The 25,101-nt window shown below is 36.9% G+C and overlaps 1 protein-coding gene across 1 annotated transcript in view; it reads left to right on the top strand.

Annotated features, from left to right (window-relative positions):
• Positions 1–25,101, top strand: part of ANXA10 (annexin A10) — a 100,275-nt gene that overhangs the window by 30,379 nt on the left and 44,795 nt on the right. The window contains exons 2-3 of the mRNA XM_058720945.1: positions 6,709–6,790; positions 16,317–16,411. Of these exons, the coding sequence (XP_058576928.1) occupies positions 6,709–6,790; positions 16,317–16,411 (177 nt within the window). The remainder of the gene's footprint in view (positions 1–6,708; positions 6,791–16,316; positions 16,412–25,101) is intronic.

Below are 25,101 nucleotides of genomic sequence, written 5' to 3'. Positions count from 1 at the left end.
TCTTTCTCTTTCTCTCTCTCTCTCCTCTCTCTCTCTCTCTCTCTCTCTCTCAAAATTAATAAATAAACTTTAAAAAAAGAAGAATTTTTAGTCATGGACAGACAAACGATGTGTTTGATCTTTTTAGAAGGATCACCCTGGCAGTGAAGGCAAATTGGACCTACTTAGCAGCATATTGAAATAAAACCAAAAGAAAGTGGTAAAGTCTTGTACTAAAGCAGTAGTGACAGAAATTTTAAAAAGGAGAATCACATGAAGAATGTTGTAAGGATAGGGCTGACAGGACTGGACTGAAGGGCACAATAGTTGTGGAAGGGCGAGAGAGGGGAACAATGCTTGTCAACCCACCTTTCAGTTTTGTGTTTAAAGCCACTGAAACCCCATCAGAAAACTCTTGTCAGATAGAAGTCAGAGATTAGGTGGCTGAATACCTTCAGGAGAGTTTAATGCATTTGGGCCTGAGCCAAGGACCAATGTCCCAAAGATGAATAAATGTCTGGTTCAAGGGAAGTGCTCTATGGAAAGGGAATCCCAAGATTTCTGTAGATTTTCTCTTAGAGTTCTAAAAATCCTAAAGTAATGGGGCGCCTGGGTAGCTCCATTGGTTAAGTATCAGACTTTAGCTCAGGTCATGATCTCACAGTTTGAGTTTGAGACCCGCATCAGGCTCTGTGCTGACAGCTCCGAGTCTGGAGCCTGCTTTGGATTCTGTATCTCCCTCTCTCTCTACCCTTTCCAGCTCACTCTCTGTCTCTCTCTCTCTCTCTCAAAAATAAATTTAAAATATTTATAAAAAAATTTTTTCAACACTAAATTAACTGGAGATATAGTCATCTCCACTACACCAAAACCAAGGTATTTTGATGATGCTGAACTATTCACTGAAACCTATATTCTAACAAGCATCCAGTCCATGAAATCGTCAACATGCATGGCTAATATTTCAGCCTAAAAGTCTTAAGGCATTCAGATTCTCAATATGAGTATAACTCAAAAGACACATGAGAAAAAGGATTAAACTGTAGGTAGCTTATGAGTGCTGACTTTGGAGGGATATGGTTTTACGGACCCTGGCCCTTGGGGTAGCTGTGAATAAGTGAAATATGATATACTTAGTGATGTGCCTATTGATCTGAGATGATGCAAATAATTTTATCAACCTCATGAGCAAAATATATGTGTTTTTCTCAGTTTTTATTCAGTTCCAGGAAATAATTTAAAAATTTTTCTGTCAGTTAAAGAAATCTATTCATTATTTACTCAGAGGAGATTCTAGAGCTAACTTTAAATCTACAAATTACTCATGCTCTTCTGCTTAGTGAGTTTATGAGGCAGTTTATTCTGTTTTTTAAAAAGGGAGTATTTTGTATTCCTCTGTCAAAACCTAAATTCACAAATGACTAGAAGCAAAGATTATATTTTGATTACCTTGTGGTAAGAATTTAAATGGAAATGACAGGCATTAGAATTTATTTTGCCTTAGACAAGTGATACTATTTCTAAATCTGTCAATTTTCAAAGCAAGATAAATAAGATAATTTTACCGTATGCACATTATTTTTCATGTCACATCTGAAAGTGTCCGATTTTTTGAAATTCCCAATTTGCTCTAACACGAGTATAAAATAGAACATCACTTTAAGAGGTATATATGCTCAAAACACCCCAAACAACAGCCTCTGACCATTCCAAAAGACTAAATACTATTATTGCATTCAGTTAAAATACATCTCAACAATTAGTAAGTTAAATCACATTCAGCTAACCAAGCAATCTGTATTAAGAACATGCTGTTTATCTGTGTTCAGGAGTGCATTATATCTCAACTGGGTTTCTAAATTACCTACCTCTGCTACCTACCTCACTTCTTTTTGTGTCATCCTTTTACTCTCATGCTTAAAAATCTTTATGCCCCTCCCCCGCTCCTGTGTGTGTGTGTGTGTGTGCGCGCGCGCGCCCTCTCTCAAAAATAAACATTAAAAAAAAAAAAAACATTTAAAAACTAAAATCTTTAAATGTCCCTTTTCAGTGACTGTGAAGCTGGGAAGATTCTGGCCTGACAGAGGACGTAGGGTCACCTTCTGCTCCTCCCCTTTGACCTTCCCTCAAAGCTGCTCAATAAAATCGTTTGACAGGCACCTGGGTGGCTCAGTTGGTTAAGCCTCTGACTTCGCTCAGGTCATGATCTCACAGTTCATGAGTTCCAGCCCCATGTCGGGCTCTGTGCTGACAGCAGCTTGGTGCCTGCTTCAGATTCTATGTCTCCCCCTCTCTCTCTCTGCCTCTCTTGTGCTCATTCTCTTCCTCTCTCTCTCTCAAAAATCAATAAATATTTAAATTATAAAAAAGATTTGATCCCCTCCCCCCAAAAAAGACTTTAGATGTCCCTTAGTAATCCTGCCTTTGCCACTCCTCGCCTCTATCCTGTGTTTCTCACAGGAATCAGTTTTCAAGACTTACTGTGCTCCCTCTTCCCAGATCACTTACTTGCTCATACATGTGGTCGGAAAAATTTTTTGCCCTAGCAAACTAGGAACATCTCCCTCTCCTACACCTCTTCTCCAGGGTAATTCTTATTTGTCTGTCTCCTTTATTTGTCTCTGTTCAATTTTCCTAATACAAAACAATAAATATGATAAATATAATGACTAAAAGAATCTGCTTAATTCATATATGGTCTGTATTTGTAAAAAAATAAAAAAGTTTTATTATATTAATTGTGTATAAAGCCAGGTCATTCAGCCAAATATTTTATTTTTTAAGAAATCATTTAACTTAAGTAACATCACCAGTAGATGAGAATATTTTAAAAAGAGATCTCACTACATAGAAAATCATGACATAGAATTAATATGCCTTCTGTGGTCAAGGGACATAAAATATAATTAGAAGGATAAGAAATGAAGACAAAGAATAAATACTTAGGGCAATATGTTATAAAACGATGTGTACTCTATACGACACAGTGAAATTCCCCATTTTAAGAATAGATAGCAAATAGGAAAACATAAAGTGCAGATTTTAAATACAAATGCAGTAAATGCTAGGGAGTTAGTAAAAGAAATGGTCAGCATAAATTTCATCAGAGAGACTGATATTGTGTATTAAGGAATGTATAGAATACGGTTGAGCACAAATTTTGGGGAAAATATCCAAAGGAAAGATCAAATTACCTTAAAATAGATGAGTATCTACCTATAGTTATATCATAGTCATTTGAAAAAGTTTTATGGCCCCAAACCATTAATCAATCTTTTTTGTTTCAAATTATTTAATTCAGGGAAGAAAATTAAAACTTATAATTGACTGTTTCAGTAGACTTAACTGGTCAGTTTAGTTCAAATGATCGTTAAAAGATTGGTGATTGCCAGGGGCTGACAGGGGTATGTGTCGGGGGGTGGAGAGTGTGGAATTGGGAGATGTTGGTCAAAGAGTACAGGCTTCCAGTTTCTATAAGGAGAAAAAGTCTGGGGATCTAACATAGAGCGTGGTGATTTTAGTTAACAATATTATATCATATACTTGAAAGTTGTTAAGAGTAGCTCTTAAATGTTCCTATCAGAACGAAAATGAAACTGTGAGGTGATAAATGTGTTAATCAGCCTTACTGTGGCAATCATTTTGCAATACATACATATATCAAAACATCATGTTATACAGCTTAAATTTACACAATGTTATATATCAATTACAGCTTAATAAAACTGGAAAAATACTATCATTAAAAGACAAAATCAGGGGGCACCTGGGTGTCTCAGTCAGTTAAGACTCCAACTTTTCATTTCAGTTCAGGTCATGATCTCACAGTTCATGAGTTCGAGCCCTGCATCAGGCTCCCCACTGACAGTGTGGAGCCTGCTTGGGACTCTCAGTCTCTCCCTCTCTTTCTGTCCCTTCCTCACTCTCACTCTCTAAATAAATAAATAAATAAATGACAAAACTAGTATACAATGACAAAATAAGTAAAAGGAACATTGTGTGCCTTATATGGAATAATATTGCTCACTTTAGCTTAATTAAAACATAATAATTGGCATAAGAAGAAATATAATGGGGGTGCCTGGGTGGCTCAGTCAGTTGAGTGTCCTACTTTCGATTTTAACTCAGGTCATAATCTCACAGTTCATGGGTTTGAGTCATGCATTAGGCTCTGTGCTGAGTCTGCTTTGGCTTCTCTCTCTGTCATCTCTCTCTCTGCCCCCTCCCCACCGTGCATTCTCTCTCTCTCAAAATAAGTAAATAAATTTTTTAAATAGTAAATAAATAAATAAATAAATAAAATGTTCTACTATGCACTCTCTCTCAAAATAAACTTTAAAAATACATAAAAAAATGTTCTGCTATGATATATAAATGACCATAAATGACAAATACATACTAGAAAAATTGTGCTTTGTGAATTACTAAGCTTTTACAATTTTCCTTTACTTCGTGTTGAATTTTTTTCCAGAAGAGTTTTAGCATATTAACAATGCCAGCTGACAAGAAAATAATGAGTTTAAATGGCAAACAATATGAGAACCATAAAGAAAAAAGAAGAAAGTAATTTTTACATTATATTGCAAAAGTATGTTGCACTATTAATCTGTACAAGGATTAACACAAGAAAAAATACCTCTTTCACCTACAGATTGTGTCTGATAAGTCATTATAAACATTTACAACTTCCTTTACCTATAAATTTTAGAGTTTTTTTTTCTTCCCTATAAAGGTATATGCTTTTATTTTATAGCACTTATTTTATAGCACTCCAATAGAAATTCTGAAAGATCCTAGTCTAGCCAGTAATGAGATGTTTGTAGTGAAAATTTGCATACTCTGTGCTTAAAATTGCCTAGATTAATTTACCCCATTTAAGAATATGTCTTATTGTTTTCAAATACATCTTGTCTTTTATAGTTTAAAACAGCCCATTAGCTAATAGCAGACAGCAAAATTAAGGTCTCCAAGGCAAGAAAAAAAAATGCTATTGTCCACACAAGACTTATCCAAACAAATCTTCCAACTCCTAAAATAGGGGAAATAAAGTATCTCTTTTCCATGCCTCAAAAAAACACTTTATTTTCCCAATGGGGGAAAAAAACTGAGAAAGAACTACGTGGACAAAAAAGGCAATGACAAATAGCAGAAAACAATTTTCACATTCAATAGATGGCTGTTCTCTCAAAAGTTTAAAGCTTTCATTTTTCTAGGATAACAAGATTCAAAAAAAAAAATGCTTCAGGTGAGGAGAACTCAACCTAGGAATTTACATTAGAATCTGCTATTTAAACTGCATTTAATAAGTAAAAGAAGAATCAAAGTCTATCTTCTTAATAGAGACCAATGGAACAGGTTAGTGGATAAAGGAGGTAACATTCATATTGTCTCCTAATAAATAGCTACCAGAATTGAGGATTGGCTCAAGAGAAATTAGTCTCTGGATCATTTCCACTAAACTTAAATATCAGAAGCAAATTGCATGCACTTTAGCAATGTAAGATGCATACCATATTTTCATTTTAATTATGGACATCTGCCATATATGTAATTAAGAAGAATGTCTTCCTAACATGGCTGTACTTATGAAAATATGGCCATAGCACAATTGATTCCCAGTCTCCTTCAAATAGACAGCCTCGTGATCATTAATATTAGTCAAATGAAATCCAAACAGAATTTAAATTTTAGTTTTAATTCAAATGAACAATGCTCTTAACCCCCCCCCAAAATCTTTTCATAAATATTTTGGTATTTGTATATGTATATTTCTTGGACTAGAAATGATGGTGCAGTCTTCTCATTAATTAATTTTCTACTGTTAGAAAATGGGCACTAGAAAACTTCATCTTCATCTAAGATATTATTCTTGCAGAAGAGCTTGGTGAATGCTTGAGTTCTCAAGGCCTAGTAGACCCATTTGCTAGGGGAAGGCTTTTTCTCCCGATGTTTCTGGCCACACTGACAACAAATGGAGGGGAGGGGCGGAGTTCCCATTCTTAATAAATTTTGATTGACAATTCTTTTGTGCTGAGTATGATGTTACAGTGCCTAGTCCTGGCTGGCTCTGTCTGAAATAATAGACTGTGTATTCAAAGCCCAACACAAATGTTCTGCCATTTTATTATTAGCAAGAGAGAGAATTTAAATGGAATGTCAGTCACGTTTTTATGTTTTCCTCTGCAGCTGCAAGTTTCAGCTAAAAAATCTCTGCCCTATCTATATCACCTAGATTTTTATGAATCCCATAATCCAAATTCAAATATTTCTGTTTTCTCTAACATGATTTTAAGGTCCCTGATGCATAAAAAACCTATGGTGGCAAGTGCCACTTCTATTTCATATGAATGTCATGAATCCCCCCCAATAGAGTTCTCTCTTCAGTTTCTCTAAAACAGCCATCAACTCCTGAGAAAATGTTTACTGTTTATTACAAAGATTTATATTTATTTGGCTTTCACATTTTCTACTATTGGTTCTAGTGTCTCAATTTCCTAGATGAATGATAGATGTCAATATAATAAGGCCAGTGGATTAAAAAACAACAACCAAATTTGCTCCATGCAATTAATATACAATTAACACATCTGTCTAATAGATGTATGTGTATGTCTTAGAGTAATTTAAATATATGGAATGTATTTTTATTTCCATTTATCTGCAAAAAGAACTGTTGAAATCTTTCTGGTAAAACAGTGCAATCTCTTTTTCATTCACCCTTCCTACCAGGTGCAAGGAACCATCTTCCCAGCTCCCAATTTCAACCCCATAATGGACGCCCAAATGCTAGAGGGAGCACTCCAAGGATTTGGTAAGCCAGATCATTTCTATCATCTTTTACTGTAATTTTTTCATTTTACCTTGCTTTAATATTATAATATGGGTGTAAATAGCTGCTGTCTAGTGGAAGGCAAATGTGGATTAAAACAAAAAGCTGGGCAATGAACTAGAATAAGAAGAAAAATAATAGAAAAGGACAATAATGGATAAATTAATTTGTGCTCTCAATTACAAATTTGATCTTCACATGTTGTTATCTTAAATCCTTAAATGTCTCACCACTAACTACTAAATGAAACCCCAAACCAAAAAACCTTAATCTGGGGAAAAACATCTTTCTTTGCCTTTGTTTGTTTTCTAGCCTTTTTTTTTTTTTTTTTTTTTTTTTTTGCTACTTCCATTTCCAGCTAAATCAGACTTTCTGCTATTCCCCAAATTGGATCTGCTTTTCCACATCTCTATAAACTAGTCCAATAATCCCCTGCCTGTAATGCTTTTTTCTTCTCCTGTTATTTTGTATCCAAATTCTATTCAAGATCCTCTTCAAATAGTTCCTCCTCTTTGAATTGTTCTTTGGGGATTCCAGACCCAACAAACCATGCCAACCTCTGGGGCACCCTCTCCTGCATTCCTATGTCACTGATCTCACTTTCTTTCTTTTTTTTTTTTAATTTTTTAATGTTTAATTATCACAGAGAGAGAGAGAGAGAGAGAGAGGGATGAGCAGAGGAGGGGCAGAGAGAGAGGGGGACAGAATCCAAAGCAGGCTCCAGGCTCTAAACTGTCAGCATAGAGCCTAAGGCAGGGGTCCAACCCTTGAACTGTGAGATCATGACCTGAGCCAAAGTCAGATGCTTAAGGGACAGAGCCATCCAGTCACCCCCAATCTCATTTTCATTGTGTTTGTCCTTTTGTGTCACTACTGACTTCAGAGAGTTCCCAGAGCATAGAGTTTGGCATGCGGATTCTTAATTGGATATTCAATGAATTGAATCTAGAGTTTAGAAAAGGAATATAGAGATAAGGGAGGAAAACTGTTGAGTTATTTTTAAAAAGATTTAATTTTTAAGAAACGAAATGGAGGGGTGCCTGGGTGGCTCAGTCGGTTAAGCGTCTGACTTCAGCTCAGGTCACAATCTCCCGTCCATGAGTTTGAGCCCCGCGTCCGGCTCTGGGCTGATGGCTCAGAGCCTGGAGCCTGCTTCCGATTCTGTGTCTCCCTCTCTCTCTGCCCCTCCCCCATTCATGCTCTGTCTCTCTCTGTCTCAAAAATAAATAAAAACATTTAAAAAAAAATTTTTTAAAAAAGAAACGAAATGGAGCTGTTAAACATCCATATATTTTCCTTAACTAAAACCTGTTTTAAGACTTCAGGTGAGCATGAAGATAAATATCGAAATGTTTGCACAGAACATGCAAAGCCTTTCATAAGAAATTAAGCTCTTAACTTTAAAGATAAGGTCGCCTTTAAGAGAACTATGCTGTGTGTGTGTGTGTGTGTGTGTGTGTGTGTGTGTACATGCACAGGAACACATGCATGCATGCTCATTTTTGTGTTTTATTCACTAGCAGAATCTCAGAGGAAAACAATAAAGGACTTTAAATATGCTCTCTAAAGTTGACTTTAGGAGTTTGCAAGCTTTCATGCCTTTTAAAATATCAGTCATCATAGAAAAAATACAGGGACAAGTTAACAAAAAGTTATAGATTAACTTGGTCTACAGGAGAGTAATTTTTGCTTTAAAACTATAGATCAATCTATTCACTGAAAAAATTTTTCTTTGCTCCAATTTCAATTTTCCTGTCATAGCAACTGGAGGGTCAGAATATGGATTCATTTTGACCATTGTAATTTTTTGCTTGTCAGTGTTTTAGACTGAAGAATTTCAGGAGGTTTTGGTTTTGATTGCATACTGTCCACTCTGGCATGCCAGAGCAAGAACACAGATCAAAATGCTTTAAACATCTATCCATCCTGATGACTCTGAACCATGAGATCATGACCTGAGCCAAAGTTGGACGCTTAACCGATTGAGCCACTATGGTGCCCCACAACTTAAGACAATTTTTGTTAATACTTCTCATTTTCATTTGCTTTAGAGTATTTTTTTTTTTGCTTTCTTGTTTTTCTAAATAAAACACAGCAGCCAGAAACTAGAAGCTTCTGAAGAGCAAAAGAAACAACAGCATGGAAAAGCAAACTACAGAAAGGGAGAAAAGATTTGCAAATCATATACTTGACAAGGGATTAATATCAATTACAGAAGAATCTCATACAACTCAATAGCAAAAAACAAATAATTCTATTAAAAATGGGCAAAGAACCTGAATAAACACTTTCCCAAAGAAGACATATAAATGGCCCATAAGTACATGAAAAGGTGCTCAACATCACTAATCATCAGGTAAATGCAAATAAAAACTATGATGAAATATCACTTCACACCTGTTAGGATGACTACTATCAAAAAGACAAGTAATGTGGAGAAAAGGGAATTTCCACTAGTAGGAATGTAAACTGGTATAGCCACAATGGAAAACAGTATGGAGGTTCCTCAAAAAATTAAACACAGAACTTCCATATGACCTAGCAATCCTACTTCTGGGTGTTTATCTAAAGGAAATGAAGTAACTCTCTCATAAAGATATCTGCACCCCCATATTCACTGTAGTATTTTCACAATAGCCAAAACATGAAAGCAACTTAAGTGTCCATCAACAGATGAATTGATAAAGAAAACGGGATTCTCATTCTCTCTCGCTCTCTACACACACACACACACACACACACACACACACACACAGTGGAATATTATTCAGCCATAAAAAGAAGAAAATCTTGCTATTTGAGAAAACATGGATAAATCCTGAGGGCATTATGCTAAGCAAATGAATCAGAAAGACAAATACTGTATGATATAACTTATATGCAGAATTTAAAACAGCGGAACTCATGAAAACAACCGGGGGCTGAGGGGTGGGGAAATGGGGAGTTACTGGTCAAGCTTTCAATTATTAGAGGAATAAATTCTGGGAATCTAATATACAGCATTGTGATTACAGTTAAGAATACTGTGTTGTTTGTTGTGATGGTGAGAACATTTAATATTAACTCTCTTAGACACTTTCAAGTACACAACACAGTAATCCCTTATCAAGTATATGATTTGCAAATCTTTTATCCCTTTCTTATAGTTTTTTTTTGTTTGTTTTTTCATTCTGTTAATTGTTTCTTTTGCTCTTCAGAAGCTTTCGTCTCACTTGCTGATTTTTGACCTGGCTACTGTGCTTTATTTAGAAAAACAAGAAAGAAAAAAAAATACCCAAAAGCAAATGAAAATGAGCAGTTTTAACAAAAATTGTCTTAAGTTGTGGGGCACCAGGGTGGCTCAGTTGGTTACACATCCAACTTCGGCTCAGGTCATGATCCCATGGCTCATGGGTTCAAGTGCCATGTCAGGTTCTGTGCTGACAGCTCAGAGCCTGGAGCCTACTTCGAATTCTCTCTCTCTCTCTCTCTCTCTCTCTCTCTCTCTCTCTCTCTCTCTCTCTTTCTCTGCTTCTCCCCCACTCATACTCTGTCTCCCTCTTTCAAAAATAAACTTAAATTTTTTTTAATTGTCTTAAGTTGTATAAAAATTCACCAATCATACTAAAAAGGAATAACTCTCAGTTAACATTCCTTAATAGTGCAGTTCAGTATCCAGTTCCTTACCAGTCGAAACTATCTTTGTTATCCGTGTAATCTTAGAACAACTGTGTTTATTTTGTCTCAGTTAACAAATATAATTTCCAAATCATCCCTGTGAGATACTGGACAACCTGAACTATTTTTAAACTACATGCCTGAATTTTGACAAAGCTGCATACAAGTCAAAATTAATCTTTTTGAAACAGTCCATGCTATTTGCCTTGTTCAGTCTCCATCCCCATTAAGTATAATGTTCCCTATAGGTTTTACTCAGAATTTTCATCTTGAATATGTGTTGGATTTTTTTCAAATGCTTTTTCTTCATCTGTTGATACAGTCAACAATTTTTTTTCTCTATTCAATTATACCAATTGATTTTCAAATACTGAGATAAGACCTGAATACCTGAAATAAACACCACTTGGTCATAATACACAATTCTTTTTTACAACATTGAATTCAATTTACCAGTTTTTTAAGGAAATTTTACTTCTGTGTTCATGACAGATACTGGTCTGTAGTTTTCATTTCTTGTAATATTTTCTCTAGTTTTGGTATTAGGGTAATGCTGACCTCATAGAATGATTTAGGAAGTATTTCCTCTACTACTATCTTCTGGAAGAGATTGTAAAAAAAAATCATATAATTTTATTCTTTGAAAGTTTGGTAGAGGGGCACCTGGGTGGTTCAGCTGGTTGAGCATACAGCTTTGATTTCAGCTCAGGCCATGATCCCAGGGTCATGGGATCGAGTCTCTCATTGGGCTCTATTCTGAACATGGAGCCTGCTTAAGATTCTCTTTCTCTCCCTCTCTCTCTCTCTTTCTCTCTCTCTTTCCCTCTCTCTCTCTCTCTCTCTCTCTCAATTTCTCTCTCCTTCTGCTCCTCTTCCTTACTGATGCTCTCTTTCTAAAATAAAATTAAAAAAAAAATTGGTAGAGTTCACCAGTGAACCCATCAGGGCCAGGTGCTTTCTGTTTTGACAAGTTATTTAATATTTATTTAATTTCTTTAAAAGACATAGGCCTATTCATATTGTCTATTTTTCTTTGTGTGAGTTTAGGTAGACTATGTCTTTGAAGAAATTGTCTATTTCATCTACAGTATCAAATTTGAGGGCACAGAGTTGTTCTTAGTATTCCTTTACTATTCTTTTCATATCCATAGTATCTGTGATAACATATCTTCTTTTGTTTCTGATATTAGTAATTATATCTTTTCTCCTTTTTTTCTTAGTTAACCTGGCTAGCAGCTTACCAAATTTATTGATTTTTTTCAAAGAATGAGCTTTCAGGTTAAATGCTTTTCTCTATTAATTTTCTGTTTTCAGTTAAATTGATTTCTACTTTAATTTTCATTGTTTCTTTGCTTCTGCCCACTTTAGATTAAATTTGTTCTTTTTTTCTGATTTCTTAAGGTGGAAATTTAGGTTAGTGATTTTAGGTCTTTCTTAATTTCCCACATATTTATTCAATGCTACAAAATTTCCTCTAATCATTTCATTTGCTACATACCACAAATTTTAATAGCTTATATTTTCATTTTCATTTGGTTTGAATTTTTTAAATTTTCTTCAGTCTACTTTGACCCATGTGTTATTTACAAGTGTGTTGTTTAATCTCCGGGAATTTTAGAGTTGTCCAGCTATCTTTCTGTTACTTATTTCTAGTTTAATTCCACTGTCATCTGAGAGAATATTTTGCATAGTTTCTATTATTTTAAACCAGTTAAGGTGTATTTTATGTAGTCTTAGTGTTACATGTGAGCTAGAGAAGAATAAATAATCCATTGCTTTCCTTGGATGCAGTTGGATGAAGTATTCTATAGATATCAGTTATATCGACTTGATTGATGATGTTGTTCATTTCAACCATGTTCTTACAAGTTTTCTGCCTGCTGAATCTATCCATTTATGATAAAGAGGCATTAAACTCCAGATAAAATAGTGGATTCATCTGTTTCTCCTAGCAATTCTATCAGTTTTTGCCTCATGTATTTTAATGCTTTTTTATCAGGCTCACACACATTAAGATTTATAATATCATCTTGGAGAATTGGCCCCTTTATCATTATGGAGTGACCCTCTTTATCCCTAATAATTTTCCTTCTTCTGAAGTGTTTTGTGTTAAAAATAATATAGTTACTCCAGCTTTTTTTTCATTATGTTAGCATAGTATATCTTCCTCTATCTCATTACTTATAATCTATCTGTGTAGGCCACTCAGTGTTATTTAGATATAATTTGAAATTTTAGTAATAAGTATTTTCTTGCCTGGTAGGACACTTTACCTATTTGACCATATAGTCAATGCTCATTATTCATAGATTCCACATTTGCCCATTTGCCTACTGGCTAAAATTTACTTATAACACCAAAATCAATATTTGTAGTGTTTTCATGGTCATTAACAGACATGTGCAGAGACATGAAAACTTTGAGTCACCAGAGTACCTACTACCAGCTAAGATTAGACAAAATGATGCTTTGCCTCCTTGCCACAGCTCTCATACTGTTAACAAATATTCTTTTTGTAGTCTATTTAATGCTACATTTTTTGCATCTTTATGCTTTTGGTTGGTGATTGTATTCTTTAAAATGCCCCCAACAAATGTTGTGCTGAAGTGCTGGTGAGTGTTCCCAAGCACAAGAAGAAATATTATGGAGGAAACATGTGCATCGGATAAGCCTCATTCAGACATGAGTTCTAATGCTGTTGGCCATGAGATCAATGTGAATAAATCACTAATATAGTACATTCCGAAAAAAAGATAAAATTCACTGATCAATGCATGAAGCTGTCCAGAAAAATGCTAAAGTAACATCTGTTCTATGTTATGAAGCTATGGAAAAGCAGTTAAATTTGTGAGTTCATGAGATGACAAGCTAATAATAGTATAAAAAAGTGTAACTATCAGCTTTTTTCTGTAAGTGCTAGATGGCTTGCATGTTTCAAAAGGTGATAGAGCATAAAACTGTTAAACTTTCAGCTGAACAAGTTCTGTAGATTAGTAGGCTGTAGAAGAATACCTCCTTAAGATATTCTTTAAAAATACCTCTTAAATTTTATACAGAAAAATTTTATACAAAAAATATAAATTTTATACATGAGGAAATGAAGGCTTTCAATGCTGATGAGACAGGCATGTTTTACCAGGACATTGGCTAACAAATATATGTAACGTAATGGCATTTCTGTTGACAAAAACGTTGTGACCAGAGGTTGTAGAAACACAACTGTATATTTCCCTTCAGAGAAATAGTTCAGTATCTGTTAATTCAGTGTTCATGACACCTATGTAGAAAACTACCACAAATAACAAGAATCAACTGTATATTGTAAAAGCTTACAAAACTGCTATGGTTCATGATGCCATGCTTTTCTGTTAAACCAGAAAATAAGAATTATCTAGAAATCCTTGTCATAATGTAATAAGGTAAGAAAGAAAAACTTACAGTTACTGTAAAGAAGAAATCAAAATTCTTATTATGTGCAGAGTATATTATTTGTATCTCAAACTCTAAGCTAATCAACTAAAAAGTTACTAAAAATTATGAGTTCAATAATTTTTCTGAATACAAGGCAATGTTATGTTTACAAAAATTCAATATCATTTATTTAATTATGCAGTTATGTGTTAAGACACAAAATACAAATGATGTAACTTTAAATGTCAACGGACATGCAAACATGATTTTTTTTTAATTTTTTTAATGTTTACTTATTTTTGAGAGAGAGAAAGAGACAGTGTGAGCAGGTAAGGGGCAGAGAGAGGGAGACACAGAATCAGAAGGAGACTTCAGGCTCTGAGCTGTCAGCACAGAACCCGACATAGGACTCTAACTCGTGAACCACGAGATCATGACCTGAGATGAAGTCCGATGCTTAACTGACTGAATCACCCAGGAGCCCCGCAAATATGAATATTTTTAACAAAATAAAGTTTCTTGTCATTTTTGAAAACTCTACAAACCTTTACTAAGTCTTTTAGAAAAGAAAAACACTGAAATAACTTAGCAAATACAGTGACAAAAACACAACTTTCCACATGGATTCCTAAATTTAGCTATTTTAATTAAAAATGTTTAATACATTTTTGAGGTCCATATTAAGTTAATCTGAAATATCCTGGAAAAATAAATGAGCAAGAATTGGTATGAGCACTTTGAAAAATGAAGATTCAGTCAGAGGTAGGTTGTAGATAATCTCAATGCAACAACAAAAAGCAGAAGAATATAATACTTATATAAGTGTGATCATAGTAAAAATGACAATAGATATAATTTAAAAATCTTCTATTTATTATTAAAAATTTGTTCGCTTTGGAATTCCAATCATGAAGTTAACAGATTCCTACAGAACTACTTAACATCCTTTGAGTCCAACGCATTAACCAGCTAAGCCCAGGGGAATATGATGCTCTCTGCCTCTCACAAACCATAAATTTCAGTTTTTGGAGCTGATTCTTTGCCTCTCTCCTTCCATTTTACACCTTCAGATCATTTCTCTCACCTGCATAAAACATCCTCCTCTTCCTTTTGTTTCACTGGGCGTAGTTATCTATGTAAATCCTAGTCACCAGCCCTCATTCACTGGATATTTCAGCACCTGACTCAGCTTTCCTAAGAACCTAAGGGCATCCAGAATGGCTTTAATTTCCCAAAAGATGATCTGCTTAACATTCTAGCCTTTCAATTCATTTTTCTCCTCACCTCCATTAAATATCTCCTTTTGTCAAAGAAAAGTTGTACCACACAGAATTAAACAGGCAAGGAAGACTTTATTCAAGACTATTGCAACAGAAATCAAGACTTTACCAACAGAGGAGAAAGACTGAACTCCGTTCCTCTGAAACAAATGGCAAGAGTTTTTAAGCAGAGTGGTAGGAGGGCAGTGAACCAGTTGAAAAGTATTGGAGAACCCTGGGAGTCGGGGGTGTTTGTCAATGTGATTAGGCCATCTGTGTTTGCTAACTAGTACTTAAGAAAGTTAGGTTCTTAACCCTCCCACGGAGACTGGGAGATAGGGATTCTTATCTTTCTTGATGATTATATTTCAAAGGGATGGCTCCCAAGTTTTTGGGAAAGACATTTCTGGATTGTAAACTGGCAAGTGATTTGACAGAAGATTTATATCTCAAAAGAAAACGAAATTACAGTTGCAAGTTTTCCAAAGTAAATGCTCTCAGAAGGGGATATCAAGCAAGGGCTTATAGTCAGAAAGAAACCTGTCTAAATTTTAGTCAAGCTGCGGCAAATGTTAAGGCCTTCTTGGTCACTCTGCTATGACTGTAATTAGAACTAAATTTATCTAAACTAGTTGTGCATTCGGGTGTTATATCAGTATAATGAATTGGCGTATAAGGAAATGGAGGCCTCATACAGCCCAGAAACAGCCTCGGTTGCAGGAGAGAGACCATATTCTGTGCAAACCATGAGAGGTTCACACAGTCCCTCACAAGGATACACATCCCTTGTGCTTTCATAATTTCTTTCTCCACAAGGAAGGATCTTTTAAATGAGAAAAATGTACTCCTTTAAACACCAATCAGCCTAAAGTCAAGGAAGCCTTTTTCAGTGGGGTAGGAGAGATGGCTGAAGAAAAGACCATATTTTTTATTCTTCTGTATTTTTTAATTGGATCCTTTTAAAGGAAAGTCTGTAGTAATAGCACCAAATTGAGAGATAGGAAGAACCAAGCCTTCATCAAGTGTTGCTCTGTGATTTCCAATTTTAGTTAAAATTGCTCACTGCTTTAAAGTACCATCAGGGAAAATGCTCGCACAATGGTTTTTGATCCTTAGATAATGGGTTCTTCCAAACTACAAAGTAGCAACTTTACTAACCTTCAAATATTATTCTTTTCCAGGCTGTGACAAAGACGTGCTGATCGACATTCTAACTCAACGTTGTAACGCACAAAGGCTGATGATTGCAGAGGCATATCAGAGCATGTATGGCCGGGTAGGGTCTCTTCATCTTGACCTATTTCTAGGACAAACTCCTGGGAAATGACAACACTCTCAGAAAACAGATACTGTTATTCTTTTCAGTCTTGCAGATTACAAAGATCTCAGACTCCACTGTATGTCAGACACAGAGTTCCTATGCCTCTAACATGTTTCAAGGAATGTAAGAAAGACGTATCTATGTGTGAGGCATGTTCACACTGTCTCCATCAGTCCTTTCTCAAAACTCACTCAGCTTCGGGGCGCCTGGGTGGCGCAGTCGGTTAAGCGTCCGACTTCAGCCAGGTCACGATCTCGCGGTCCGTGAGTTCGAGCCCCGCGTCGGGCTCTGGGCTGATGGCTCGGAGCCTGGAGCCTGTTTCCGATTCTGTGTCTCCCTCTCTCTCTGCCCCTCCCCCGTTCATGCTCTGTCTCTCTCTGTCCCAAAGATAAATAAAAAAAAAAACGTTGAAAAAAAAAAAAAGAAAAAAAAACTCACTCAGCTTCATAAAATCAAAGTTCTGGTGGCCTTACACTGCCGGTTGGTCCAATTAGGCTAAAAATGTTGCGCTGGAAACACCCCTGTGTCAAGCTTTAGGGAAGGCATGGAAAGGGCTAATGATCACTAGGTCAAAAAAAATAAGATCTTTCCTGCAATTCCCCACAGGTCTTCACCTAACTCTCAACCAAAGTGAATTCTGTACTAGCTTTTCTTCTCACAGCATGCAGTTATAGAGACCATTAAAAAAGAATGGCAGTTAAAAATAGTTTAAGGCAATAAAACTATCCTTAGTGCTTTAAAGTAATCACATTCTAATTTCAAAGCAAGTACCATTAAAGATTCCTTTCTTTTGTTATGCATTTAAACCACAGATTCAGAACAAAAACTCTTCAGGCCAAAAGGGCCTGAAATAGCAATTACTTTGTCAACTGAGCATTACTGATGAAACACTATCATAAAACTTTCTCGATAGAGTTAGCTCTTATAAATTCACTCCATCTCTAAACCTCAGTCTTTGAACAGCTATAATACAGGAATAAAGGATAGCCCTCTCTTGTAGAATAAACTAATAATCGAAGAAGCTACCACTACTAGTGAAATTAGTTGAATTATGCCACGGAAGCAAACAAGTTATGCTTTTTCCCAACCCCCGCCCCCCGCCCAAGTAAAACTGCTACCTTAGCTTATGTTCCAGTAACACCAGTGCTCGTTTTCTTTTGAAAGAGAATGCAAAAAACCGTAAAAGTTGTAGCATTGCAAATCTACTATTGTTTTAATGTGCGTACCGCTAGAACAGTGGTCATTTTTCAGTATTTTTTTAACCCAAAGGTTTACATACATTTTATACATCAGGTTAGTTTAGGTTTACATACATTTTATACATCAGGTTAGTTTAGGTTGAAGCATTATTTCATCACATTCTACAAAATTATACTAGAACAGATTAAAACAATTAAGAAATGTAGTAGTTCCACTCAAGGAATGTAAAATCTATTAAGCAATTTATACTTTCAACGGTTGTAAAGTTTGTTAAACCCTACCTTCTGCTGAATAATCCATAACGCGTGGAAAAGCTTGGCTAGATCACCCAATTGCACCAACGGATGAAAAGGAGTCATGCAGGCCCCTTTCCTCCAAAATATCTTTGTCATACAATCAGTTATCATGTCTTGAAAATTAGTTTTCCTCTCGTATTTCTCTTTTTCCTCACTAACACAGTCTTGATTCATTTGGCACCCAGGCTAATGTGAAACTCCTAACTGATACCTGCTACCCTCGTGCCTTCCTACTCCTAACTATCCTCCATACTGAAGCCAGAATGATTCCAACTCTAGATTTCTGCTTTCTGGCTTTAGCTCCTGAATATTTATCTTGTTTCTCCCTTACATATATATCCACAGGTCCGCGGAATAAACCAAGGCCTTCCCCGGGCCAACAAAGCCTTGCTTTTTATTCTCTATTTTAAGCCCTCTCCCCCTTCTTCACACGCCATCAAATGCAGACAAACTGATCTACTTATATTTCTACAATTTATCTGTGCCTGCTCCCTTACCTTCGTTCAGGGTGTTTCATCTACTCCAGTGGCCTGACTCCCCCCCTCCCCAAGCTGCACACCTGTTCATCTCCCCAGATACTGGGCATTTCCTCACACCAGTAACCCCAAACACAGTGGAACAGACTTGTGCTGCTATTGCATTCTTTATATAACTTCCCCCTCAGTACCTAATGACACTCTAGTGAACTTGTCTGTACGTGTTTCCCTTTACCAGAGTCCAAATCCTCTAAAGTTGGAATGCATTTCATCCATCCCTCGAGTTGAGCGCAAATGTCTGTCTATCATGCCGAGATTGCTGAATTATCTTTGTTGAATGACAGTGTGAAGGCCTAGTTTTGGCTGTTCCAATAAATCTCCCCCACCTGTCTCACTCACCCTCTGCCCCGGGCTAGGTGATGCCTTCCAGGGCCCCAGAGTTCCCTGTACATAATGGGGCCTTGTCACGCTGGGTCGTGTGGGTTTACTGTCATGTCTTGATGACTAGACTGTAATCCTCTAGAAAATCAGGGACTAGGTTATTTGCTACTACTCTCCAGAGCTTAGTCCAGGGTCTAACAAAGAAGGTGCATTTCATTTATAGAATAAGGGAATCTAAGGAATTATATTCTGCCTATTTACACTTTGTTTAAAAAAGAAGAGGCGGGGCGCCTGGGTGGTGCAGTCGGTTAAGCGTCCGACTTCAGCCAGGTCACGATCTCGCGGTCCGTGAGTTCGAGCCCCGCGTCAGGCTCTGGGCTGATGGCTCGGAGCCTGGAGCCTGTTTCCGATTCTGTGTCTCCCTCTCTCTCTGCCCCTCCCCCGTTCATGCTCTGTCTCTCTCTGTCCCAAAAATAAATAAAAAACGTTGAAAAAAAAAATTAAAAAAAATAAATAAATAAATAAAAAAAATAAAATAAAAAAGAAGAGGGGACATCCCTGTATCATCCACTTTATACTTAATGAATAGTCATAGATTGCCTAAATTTCTCTTTTCCCTCATTCCCTGCTCTAGCTGCTCCCAGGTCAATTGGCCTGATCTTCAGTTAGGGCTTCCTGATCTCCTCTGCTGCTCCCTTTGAGAATTACTTCTTCCATTTGGCCAAGGTGTCTCTTTTTGCTACCTTTCCCTTTCTGTGGCAAGATTTCCTGTATGTTAGTCTTTGATATTTTTATTTTTTATTGGTATGGATAATCAAGATTTCACAGAATTATTTTCCTAGCTGCTGAGCAAAGTGCAATTCTAGGCATGGCCCATAAATTCTTGATATTTTACATTAGTGAAGAACAGCTGAATTTCATCAACAACTTTTCCTTGCCCAAGCCACACTAATCCCTACAGTCAAATGAAAAGCCTTTTGGAATGCCTCTGATTGACATATTTATCAATATAATTAATGAGGTCATTCTTGATTTTCCACACCAAAGCAAGTACTATGCTACAGCCAGTGTAGTGAAACCAAGGGAGCAATGAAAGGCCTCTGGGGCTGAGCAGATAAACTACCATTACCTGATAAGTTTAGCAATTAGACAGTGATCCCCGAATAGGGTTCCAATGCATCACTGAAGTAATTTGTTCTTTCAGTTTTCATCTGAAACAGGGATGATCAGCTCTGGAATGTCCTGGCATCTGGAATTCCTTAAAAGTGTGGTGTTGGTTATGTAATTTAGTGCAGAGGCTAACTTGCCCTGAATCACGCAAAGTTAGAACTTCAACCAAGGTATTCTGACTCTGAATCATGTCTTTCAAAGCTTCTCACTAAGTGCCTCTTGTTCTCAACTGAATGAACACCAGATTTAACAAGAGGAGATATCTATATTGCTGACTGCCTGATGTTCTTCAAGGCTTTGCTCAATGTCAGCTACTCAAAAGGGCCTAATCTGATTGCCCTGTTTAAAACTGTCACCTCCCCTGGGGTGCCTGAGTGGCTCAGTTGGTTAGGTGGCGGACTTGGGCTCAGATCTTGCAGTTTGTGAGTTTGAGCTCCTGCCTTGGGGCTCTGTGGTGACAGCTCAGAACCTGGAGCCTGCTTCCGATTCTGTGTTTCTGCCTCTCTCTCTCTCTGCCCCTCCCCCACTCATGCTCTGTCTCTCTCTCTCTCTCTCTCTCTCTCTCAAAAGTAAATAAACATTTTTTAAAAGATTAAGAAAAAAACTGTCACCTACCCCAAAGCCTATGCCAGCACTCCAGATCCCTTTCACCTTCTCTGCTTTTTTCTATAACAGTTACTGCCCTCTAACAAGCTACATAATTTATTAACATACTATAATTATTATTTACTGTACTCCACCTCTCCCTAGCTCAGGCCCCACAAGGAGAGGCATCTTTGTTTTGTCCACTACAGCGGCAGGCACATAGCTGGTGTTACAGACTCAAGTGCATCCCCTCAAAGTTTAAATGTTGAAGCCCTACCCCCCAAAGTGGCTGTGCTTGAAGACAGGGCCTTTAAAGAGATGATCAAGGTTAAATGAGGTGATCATGGTGGGGACCTAATCCTGTAGGACTGGTGTTCTTATAAGAAGAGGAAGAGATACCAGGAGTGCACGCACAGAGGAAAGGCCATGCAAGGATATAACAGGAAGGCAGCCACCTGTAAGCCAAAAACAAAAAAAAAACAAAAAAAAAAAGATGCCTCTCTAGAAACCAGCCCTGCTGGTACCTTGATCTGGGACTTCCAGACTGTGAGAAAATAAATTTCTATTGTTTAAGCCACCTAGTCTATGGTAAGCCTGAGTAGACTAATGCAGTTGATACTCAACACAGAGATGTGAATGTATGAAGAGTTCAAGTTCACTCTTCAGATCCATCTTGTTCTCATAACAATTTTTTTTCCTATTAGGTCTCAGGTTCATGGTTAAAAATATTGATCCTGAATTGTCAACATACCTAGGAAGTAGCCAGCTAGAAAATTACCTTAGCTACTTCAGAGGTAGAATTATCATGTCACTCGTGCCAGTATAAGTATGGTATCTCTTCCTCTATCCTCACTTTTACTGTAGAAGTGAGGGGGTGGATGTAGTTTTAGCCTCAAAAGGCTATTAAATTCATTACATAATTTATCACAGACCAATTTTATAAGCATGAGTTAAGTAATTTGAAATAGTATAACTACTTTAACTTTCAAATATATAATGAGTTACATACACCCCTTTTGATGAAACTTAACTACCAGGAAAATAATTTATAATTTCAAGAAGCTTTTCTACAGAATCAGTAAAAATTTTGTCAGTTTAGAAAAACCTCTGTATATGCTTGTTACAGCCTGAACAATTATTTCTCTTGAAAATAGCATACAATCTCTGCCAGGAAGGGAGGGAAGAAGAGAAGAAAGGAGGGAAGGAGGGCGGGAAGTAAGAAGAAAGGAGAAAGAAAATTAGATACTGCTAAATCCAGGCCTAATTAGGCTTCAAAACATTCTCTAAAACAGTTCTGTAAATTTGCACTCTCACCTGCAATAAATATATAATGGCTCCCATTTCCCTCAAATCTTCATAAAACTTAAGAAGTTTGGGCCAATTTTATGGATGTAAATGGGATCTCTCCATGGTTTTAACTTGCACTTTTCCTTGATAATATATCATGTTGAACATCTTTTCATGTTTCTTTACATCCTGGTTTCTTCTCCTTTTAAGTTAATTCTATATTCTCTGTATTTTTCTTTCAGTAGCTTGCCATTTATTGATTTGTAGCTATTTACATAATTTGGACATTAGTTATTTTTTGTGTATGTAGACTAAAAACATTTTCTCCGAATATGTGGATTAATTTCACACTATGTTGTACAATCTTGTGTCCAAAACTGTGAAAGGTATGAGACTTTAACCTACAAGATAGCAAGCTAACCAACCAAGTTAACATAGATACTGGAGACTCCTGGGTCAAAGACAAAATACAGTTTATCACTCAGAGTAATAGCAGTCGCCAGAGTGTCAGAATTTTTGCAACAGTTCCCTGAGCTTTAATCCCAAAGGTCTAAGCAAAGATGACCAGATAACGCTTGCATATGCAGTGAGTTGCACTGCAGAAGAGAAGCCATGAGATTAGAAACTTCAATCAGTTTTAATGGGCAGAATGCATGGCTGCCCATTGCTCATAAGGGAAACACTATATCTCTCATGATACTATTCACCGTATAAACATCCTTGGAAAGTTAGTCTAGAACAAAGGGCTGTCAGTGCCTCACTCTGCATAACATTTAGAAACACGAGGCCTACAGAAAATTGTCTCCCAACCTCACCCCTGATTTCTATGCCATTTTCACTATTGACTTTCTTTTCTATGAACACACCAATCCCTAAACCACTCCTATTATTCTGACTAACAAAGGCTGAGACTAAATCCATCAATTTGTCTCATACAACATTTAATTATCAAAGGATTTCAAGCAACAAGGGGAGGTCAATTGGCAGTATTGATTCCAACAATGCCGCCACGGGGGTTTGAACACAATGAACTCAACCAATTCCATAAATCATCAGGACTTATCTTAAAAAGCTGAGTGGATTTTTCTTAAGTTTTAGTAATGACTTTTCCACTTGGTTTGAAATTTTTACTTAGATACAGGAGGATGTATTAGCAATGGCACAGACTTCACCTTTGCCCACAAGAAGGAAGTTTAGAGCAAGTCCATCATCCATAACAATCTTGGCCAGTGAGTTGGGGCTGTCTTCAATACCGTGTAAAGACAAAGTGGTGTGATTAGGTAGTCCCTCCCCAGATGCAAGGTTGTTGTTCTTGCTCCACCATTAGAAAAATGTCACTTTTCTTGGGGTGTCTGGGTGGCTCAGTTGGTTAAGGTCCCACTTCAGCTCAGGTCATGATCTCTCGGCTCATGTGTTCAGGCCTGGAATTGGTCTCTGTGCTGACAGCTCAGAGCCTGGAGCCTCCTTCAGATTCTGTCTCAGTCTCTTTCTGGCCCTCCCCGCTCATGCTCGCTCTCTCTCTCTCTCTCTCTCTCTCTCTCTCTCTCAAATATAAACATTAAAAATTAAAAAAAAAATTGTCACTTTTCTTGTAGTTGTAACTTCAGCATTTTTATTATTATTTCCAACTCACATCCCAAACTTTCTTTTGGGAGGGTCAGGTGCGGGAGGGACAAAGGCATTTTTATAAAACTTTAAAAAACACACTATGTCACACAAGCAGTGTTCTCAACTTATCCTTATGATCCAAGGCTCTAAAGAGTCCAGAGATATTCTGGTGGCTGAACTAGAATTCTTTGAAATTCTTCACCCACTTTTGCTTAGGCTACCACCCACAGTATAGACCAACCAGCACACCTTGAGGTTGACAATGTTAAGAGGAAAAAAATCATCATGCCCAGAGAACGGTCAGGGTAGAATCCCAAATTTTCAAAATTTATCTGCGTAATTATAGGAAAACTCCTGTTTCTTTCTACGCAATTCAACACTTCACTTCTGACACCAAATGTGTGGATTCTTTTCCTCGAACTAAACAATTCTAATACTAACTACCCAGGGTTACCACACACCCTAGAGGGCAAGGACTGTCTCACAAAATTATCCCCCACCTCAGATGCCAACCATAAGTCCTAGATTGTCATCTATACTCTGACTGACTGGCTGTAAAGTGTAAATTCCCACAGCCCCTCCTCAAGTTTGATGATTTGCTAGAATGGCTCACAGAACTCAGGAAAGTGCTGTGCTCATGATTACTGGTTTATTTCAAAGGACACAACTCAGGAATGGCAAAATGGAAGAGATATAGGGCAAAGTACATGGAAAGGATGCAGAATTTCCATGCCCTCCTTGGGCATGTCACTTTCCCAGCACCTTGATGTGGTTGTCAACCTGAAAGCACCTCAAACCTCTTTAGTTAGAGTTCTTATGGAACCTTCTTTATACAAGCATGATTGATCGAATCATTCATTGATCATTGTTGAATAAATCAGTCTCCAGACCTTCTCTAGTCCCTAGAGATCAGGAGTAGGGCTGAGGGTTACAACCCAATAATCACATGGTTGGTTCCTCTGGCAACTAGCCCCATTCTTCTAAGATCATCTCATTAGCATAAACTCAATTGTGGTTGAAAAGGGGTTACTATGAATAACAAAAGATGCTCCTCTCACTCCAATCAGGAAATTACAATGTTTTAGAAGCTCTGTGCCAGGAATGGGGGACGTAAGATAGATGATAGATGATAGATAGATAGATAGATAGATAGATAGATAGATCATGATATCATAACATCCCAATAACCCTCTCCCCCCATTTCATTATGATTATTATTCAGGAGGGAAAACTGTATTCAGTGACCAACTGCCTTACTAAACTATGTACATCAGAAAGAGGTAAGGAAAACAGACTCAGAAATCTCATTGAATCAATCAGTTATCACCAATACCAGAAGCCTATGGATGGTGGAGACTATGGAAGATCCATCAAATACCTTGATTATCAGTCTACTGTTGAGTGGCTTTTGTAATAAAAACTATACCATGGTTAGACCAGGTAGTCTGGAAAGTCAAACACATGACACAGATTAGTTTCAAGGACCATAATTGTGTCCAGAGTCAGCTGATTGAACAGGGACAGCAGCGCTATCACTTGAAAAAGTGACAATAGATAAAAGGACTTCTAGTAACCTCAAGAGGGGACCAAGTCAGAAGAAATACATCAGCCAAGCCCTGTGAATGATAGTTTCCTTCACAAT

The sequence above is a fragment of the Neofelis nebulosa genome, chromosome 3, assembly GCF_028018385.1.
Source record: "Neofelis nebulosa isolate mNeoNeb1 chromosome 3, mNeoNeb1.pri, whole genome shotgun sequence".
Lineage (NCBI taxonomy): Eukaryota > Metazoa > Chordata > Mammalia > Carnivora > Felidae > Neofelis > Neofelis nebulosa.
Note: the sequence above shows the minus strand (reverse complement) of the source record. Positions and strands in the feature narration are given on the sequence as shown.